The 7069-nt window shown below is 42.4% G+C and overlaps 1 protein-coding gene across 1 annotated transcript; it reads left to right on the top strand.

The window, feature by feature from the left end:
- Positions 1-1808: 1808 nt before the first annotated feature.
- ZBTB26 (zinc finger and BTB domain containing 26) lies at positions 1809-3713 on the top strand. The gene has a single exon (XM_008949244.1). The coding sequence runs from the start codon at positions 1815-1817 to the stop codon at positions 3129-3131; it is 1317 nt and encodes a 438-aa protein (XP_008947492.1). The 5' UTR covers positions 1809-1814; the 3' UTR covers positions 3132-3713.
- Positions 3714-7069: the final 3356 nt, after the last annotated feature.

Below are 7069 nucleotides of genomic sequence, written 5' to 3' on the forward strand. Positions count from 1 at the left end.
TGTCACCTTGGCACGGGCACTTCGACCACGTTTGTGTGGTAGTGTCCCGGGGTGGAACAAGCAGGCTCACAAGGAGAGTTCCCTCATCGCTTCCGAGAGAAAACACAAAAAGAAACAGTTCAATATTGCCTGAAATTCACTGAAGACACTTCATGATGATCTGTTGCTAAAGGCTATCGACTCCTAAAATTAAACATTTTTCACCAGAATTAGTGATGAGTTGGGCAGAACTGAAGATAGGATGAGTAAGGGATAGGTAGCTCTACTTTCTGTAGACTCAGCAGAATTAGTTGCACTGCAGGCTGATGTTGCTTCTTGCTTCCAAACTTTCCATGCAACCTTGTTTCTGAAGGCTTCTGAAACCCTTTTCTAATTCTGACAAGCTGTGCTTTGGAAGATGTACTTGGTGGGCTCAAGTAGTGAGGAGGTCACATCTCTGAATGATGTCTGATCAGCGAATTGAAACAACCCTGATTATCAGCAGATACTTCTAAAAATGTTCTTTGAACCTTTGTCTTGTGTCTGTGTTCCTTGCAGTAGGCACAGCTCCATTTCCTGTTGTGTACACTGAGCTGATGCTTCATGCCCCCAGAGAGCAATATCTACTTTTATCTATAAACTTCAAAGCTTCCTTTCAAGCTTTATGTGGTGTTTGTAATAGTTGAGGTTTAAGTTTTGCTTTATTTTGTTATCTTATCTCACCAAATCTTGCATCATTTAGTCTCCTGTGAGTTCTTCACTTCCTGCAATCCCAGTTCTCTGGAAGGATTGCATGAACAGTGTTTCATCAAGAATCGGTGTAGTCAGATAAATTCTTAAAAGAACAATTGAAAGACAAAAGATTGATATTTGTTTTATGGGAGATCCACTGTTCTTTGGTCCATATACTATCAAACAAGAGCAAACTTTGTAGAGGAGTGATCTTCCAAAGAATATGACACAAAACAATCTTCTTCCATTCCCCAGCTGTTCAGAACAGGGAGCCCAGACAGCATGATTCACATAATGAGGGGCCCTATAGAAGATATTTTTTCTGTAGTTTTTTTTAAAAAAAAAAAAAAGACACAGCAAACTATTCCCCAGAGAAAAACTTCAGTCTGAAAAGATGCATTAAACCCAGTGCTGCAGATACCATGAAGTTTGCTTAATCCTTCCTGGCTTGTCAAAATTACAGGGCTAGCAATGAGATCAATATTCCTGCAAACTGTGGCACGTCCTGGAGGAACTGTAGCGACTGTTCTTGGACTGTAACTTATAAGCAGCACGTGATAGAGAAGTTTAAGAGGGATGTGTGTATGTCTGCTGAGTGCCAGGATCTGTCTCACCTTTAATTCATTTGTTATGAAAGCTCTTAAGACATTGAAGGAATCAAGAACCAAAAAACTAATGGAACATTATTGTTGGTAAAGACAAAATCTCTGAGGAGTTTTAATGTGGAAGCAAACCCTGACAAGAGCTAAGGCTGCTAAAAATACTCCCATGGTTTCCCTTTAGATTCCAGACAAGCAGTGTGGAAAACTGCTTAACTCTTCAGGGTGCTGCTTCAGGAGAATTTGTGTCATAGCACCTCTACTTTATATCCAGGCTGCATTAAATTAGAAAAAAGTAAAATATATCACAAGGCATGGTGTAAATGTGATTTTTTTTTTCCTTTTAACTTGTAATGGACTTTAGTGTTTTCTAGGATAAAACATAACATCTGATTAAGCACACACTTTACATGCTTACTTTAGACCCTTCTAACTTGCATTTTAGAAAACAAAAAGTTTCTCATTTGTTTTTTTATCTTGTTGCTTTTCCTTAGGTGTGCCAAAATGTCAGAAAGATCAGATATTCTTCACTTCAAGTTTGACAATTATGGGGATTCGATGTTACAGAAAATGAACAAACTGAGGGAAGAAAACAAATTTTGTGATGTTGTGGTCCATATAGATGACATTGAAGTTCGTGGGCATAAAATTGTATTTGCTGCTGGCTCTCCGTTTTTAAGAGATCAGTTCTTACTGAACGACTCCCGAGATGTAAAAATCTCCATCCTGCAGAGCTCAGAAGTGGGGAAGCAGCTGCTTCTGTCCTGCTACAGCGGCGTTCTGGAGTTCCCTGAAATGGAACTGGTGAACTACCTGACCGCCGCCAGCTTTCTGCAGATGAGCCACATCGTGGAGCGATGTACACAGGCCCTCTGGAAGTTCATAAAGCCAAAGCAGCCGCTGGAGAGCAAGGAGTGTGAACAGCAGAGTGACTCCTCTGAGCTGAAGGAACATCAAGGAGACGATGACTCTCTGCAGCAAGATTCACCTTGTATTCAACCTTCAGAAGACAGTATGGACATGGAGGATAGCGACATTCAGATCATCAAGGTGGAGTCCATCGGGGAGGTGACAGAAGTTAGGAACAAGAAGGATCAGAACCAGTTTATTTCCTCTGAACAAACTGCACTGCATTCCTCAGAGCCTCAACACTTTCTTATTAACTCCACTGTTGAAAACAGAGCAAGTGAAATAGAGCAAAACCACCTCCACAACTATGCCCTTTCCTACGCCGGCAGCGACAACATCATTCTGGCCTCTAAGGATATGTTTGGGCCTAACAACCGGGGTATAGACAAAGGCCTCCAGTGGCACCATCAGTGTCCAAAGTGCACAAGAGTGTTCCGGCATCTGGAAAACTATGCTAATCACTTAAAGATGCATAAACTATTCATGTGTCTCCTCTGTGGCAAGACGTTCACTCAGAAGGGCAATCTCCACCGGCACATGAGAGTGCACGCAGGCATCAAACCCTTCCAATGTAAGATCTGTGGGAAAACGTTCTCTCAGAAGTGTTCCTTACAGGACCACCTCAACCTGCACAGTGGGGACAAGCCCCATAAGTGTAACTACTGTGACATGGTGTTTGCGCACAAACCTGTTCTGAGGAAACATCTTAAACAGCTACATGGTAAAAATAGCTTTGACAATGCCAATGAAAGGAACGTTCAAGACATAACGGTGGACTTCGACTCGTTCACTTGTAGTGCTGCTACAGACAGCAAGGTCTGTCAGCAGGGCGATGCAGGCCAGGTACTGGATGCAGGGAAGCTGCCTCAGGCTGTGCTCGGTTTAAGAAATGACAGTACCTGCGTCAATTAAGCAATTAAAAGCGGCCCTGTGTAGGGATTGGGACTGAGAGGAGCAAATGGTTGGTTTGTGCTCTTGCCTAAACTAGTGGTAATGCCCTGAAAGGCTACAGATGGATGACGGGTTGGATTGCAAAACCTGGCAGGTCTTCAGGCACCGTTCTTAGTCTTACTTGGTGTTTTCTGTGAACAGCAATCTTCCTTCAGGTCTCTGTCTGCGTCTCTACTGTGGATTACGGGGTTAACTGTTTCATTTCTCTCTGATTAGGAGACTCAAGACTAACACTTTTTGAAAGACTGTTGGTGTGGGCTGCAAGTAAACCATCTGCTGTGCATTTAGAGACCTCTTTGTGTCTGGGCAGATGGAGGAAAGAGCACAGGGGACAAGTCTGTGAAATAACCTGATTTTTTTTTTTTTAAGCACTGGATAACTGAAAGCACTCCGTAAAGCTAAATTTAAACTTACCTCTTAAAAGTTATCTTTCTCTGATCTTACCCCTACGTTGAAATGAAGTATTTTTGTGTCACTTTTTTCCCCCCCTTCTAACTATTTCAAGAAACCTCTGCTGCCAATCAGTGCTATCTTAAAAGCTCTCAGGGTTTTTAACCTCAACATGCATTGTGAAAAGATAAAACCCTAAATGATTTGGCAGGGTTAGCCAGTGGTTGCATAGAACTGTTCAAAACGAGAATAAGTTGCAGCTCTGAAATGTGAGAGGCCAGTGCCTGGAGTGCAAGTATGACCCATTTCTGACACTGTCATACCTGGGATTTTTAAAGGGCACTTACCAGTGTATGTACTGAGGCAAACTAAACACTTCTAAACTAAAAATTATCATCCATCTTCCATATATTAGGCATCACATAGGCCACAACAGTTGTTGGGTTTAGAGCAAAGCTGGAGTGGAGAAATACTGCTTTTTGACACTGTGAAAAGAATCTGTTTTAAAAGCTGCAGTGTAGAACAACTCCATGCTTTGGGTTTTTGTTTCTTGTTGTTGGGGTTTTTTTCCCCCCTTGGTTCTTGTATATCTCTCTTTGATATCTAATAAGGGTCACGTGTCAGTTAACTTGAAAAAAGAAACAAAAATACCTGCCATTAGAACATTAGCAACACAGTGTTTTGATTTCTTGGGCATTCAAAGAAGATTTTTTTTTTTAAGTGACCTGCATAGCTCGTGAGCATTTGTGTTTTACAGAGCCTAGGATGAGGTACAGGTAGCACAATTTCCATAGGTTAATTGACTGTATCAGCTATTGACTGTACTCAGCAATACCTCTTGTATACCGCCTTAAACACCACATGTAGCGGGGATGGCGTGTTAATTGGGATCCTGGAGTTCCACATACTGCTTCTGAAAAGTGCCGTGAAATCATCCGCATCCCAATCAGGCTGAACGAAGCTAATTATCTGATGAACACCATTCCCAGTAGAATAGCACTCTTACCACGTTGAAGTGTAGCACAGACCAATAATCAAATGGCTGATCCTCGGCAGGGAACCGCTGTTTGTGTTTGCAGTCAGTATTTCTTCCAGTGCAGGTCTTTCCCACAAGGTTTGCCGTGAGGCTGAGATTATGCTTCCTACCTAGAAGTAGTACTGTTTGTGTGTTTGAATGAGGGGCTGGGGCTGAAAGGCTGCTATTGTGTGGTTAAAAATGCTAAACAGGTATGACCAAAGGTGTGTTAGAGCAAAAAATGTTTTGTAATTATCAAAAGTTGGTCTTGAACTTCAGATCTGTGTGTGCAGAAGCCAGGATTTCCTTACAGATGTTACACTGATGGACATAAAGTGTTTCTGTTGCAGAATGTGTTCAGAAATCCACACACTTTCAAGCAGAAGAGCAAGGTGATTCTGTGAATCGGTTTTTGCAACTGAGTTCTTAAACTACTGTACTTGACTGTTAGATGAACTGTTACATGGACAGCTATGAAGTAAGCAATGGAAGTGGTGTCAGGGCATTACATATTTCAAGTTGTAGCAAATATATTTAGGCCTAAAAACTAATGATTTTGAACTTTTAAAAACAATTGCTCAGGTTCCTGGGGCAGAAAATAGATTTGCATGGGAAGAAAAATTGGTTTTCCTGTTAAAGCCACCTGCTTTCAGAATCATTTTGAGCTGAAACTGACCACAGGAGTTGGATCTGACACTGGTGTCAGTCTCCAGGCAGAATCTTCTGTATTGTTCAAACATTTTGATAACGTGTTATTCACCATATGGGAATAAGTTATAGCACTAACATCGAGATGAAGACAGACGTGGAGAATAAGAGCTGGCAGAGCCAGGTCAGCATGCTGGGGGACTAGTGAACCTTCTAACCAGATATGAATGTGGACATGACAAAGAAAACGGTCTCCTGCCAGAGAAAGGAAGAAAACTGTACAAATGCTAGAAAAGGTGGCAGCAAAATGGACAGTACTGAAAGCTTTGTCTATCTGGGAAGGCTTTTTTTGTGGAATTGTGAAGCTGTGATGTTACTGTAAGGAGAGTGCAGCTTGTTGAAGCTGGTTCCTGCAGCTGATATGAAGAGATAAGGGGTTTCCTAAGTAAACAAAAAAAAATATTTGGCCAAGATACCCAGGTTTTTAATGCACCCCGTGCTGTGGTGATGCCGACCCCTGAGCAGGCTGAGACTGCATCCCTTCCCTGCACAGGCTCTCTGGGCATCTGGTGAGGCCGTGGCAGAAGCACACAGGAGAAAGCAGAAGCGCCGCAGAGCGCGTCCTCGGTGGAAATGGACACATCTGATGGGCAGAGGGGAAGAGACTTCTGAGGAACGTCTGTGCTTCGGGCCTGGCAGAGGGTGCAGACCAAAAGATCTCTGCTGGAGATGGGTGTGTGAGTCCAGCAGCCCTGGAGAGCTGAGCAGGCTCACAGCTCCCTGCAGCGTGCCAGTGGCAATGCTGTCATCTGAGGTTTCCCCTGTATGGAACATACAAGTGGAGAGTGTAGAAGAGGTATTAGAGAAATCTGGCTAATGCTTCTTTGAATTACAGATGAAAATGGAGCGAGAATTATTCTAACTGAAATATACCGAGGCAGCTCGATTATAGAATAAGATGAACTTAATTGTCCATGTATGTGAAATGTTGTCTTCATTGCCATGTCCCAGTTAGTGAAAGACTAGATCCATTGGTTGTTGCTACTGACGCTGCGTCTCCAGACGAGGACTTTGGAGTTGTCGTGGTCTGTGTGTTCACGTGTAGAATGCTATTTGCTGGTAAGTGGATAGTCTCACAACTTAATGTGCTGTACAACTTCCTGCGTACCCTAAAGAAAATGAAGTCTATTACAAAAATATTTTAATAACTCCTTGAATATATTAGGATTTTTTTTTTTTAAATGTTACTGTTTATTTTATATAGAAGAGGAAAATGTTAGAACTCTTAGGTTTACCAGAGGTTTAGGCTCACTGCTTTTCGGAGCAGTGGCAGCCTGCGTAGCGTGTGCTCCTGCGGCGTATGGTGCAGCCACACAGACTCCTGCTGTAGATCAGGGATGAGACTATTCTTAAGTTATTTTTCTTTTAGAAGACATGTTTTGCAAGCTAGTAACTGATGAAATTGAAGTGTCAGTCTTTTTCTCCCCTAGCTTTTTGGTGAAACGTAGCTGCCGCGGAACTTTTGTTGAAGCAACTTCAAAACGAATTGTGTGGGACTGATTTTGGTTCTGGAGTCACTGGGAGGAGAATCAACACGGGATACAAATTCTTAAGTTATTTTTCTTTTAGAAGACATGTTTTGCAAGCTAGTAACTGATGAAATTGAAGTGTCAGTCTTTTTCTCCCCTAGCTTTTTGGTGAAACGTAGCTGCCGCGGAACTTTTGTTGAAGCAACTTCAAAACGAATTGTGTGGGACTGATTTTGGTTCTGGAGTCACTGGGAGGAGAATCAACACGGGATACAAACTGAAACTGTCGCGAGGATTCTACAGTCACCTGAAATCTC

The sequence above is a fragment of the Merops nubicus genome, unplaced genomic scaffold (genome assembly GCF_000691845.1).
Source record: "Merops nubicus isolate BGI_N331 unplaced genomic scaffold, ASM69184v1 scaffold41261, whole genome shotgun sequence".
Classification (NCBI taxonomy): domain Eukaryota; kingdom Metazoa; phylum Chordata; class Aves; order Coraciiformes; family Meropidae; genus Merops; species Merops nubicus.

What these genes read in the sequence shown, in the direction of transcription:
- ZBTB26 (XM_008949244.1), top strand. Translation starts at nt 1,815, where the DNA reads ATGTCAGAAAGATCAGATATTCTTCACTTCAAGTTTGACAATTATGGG.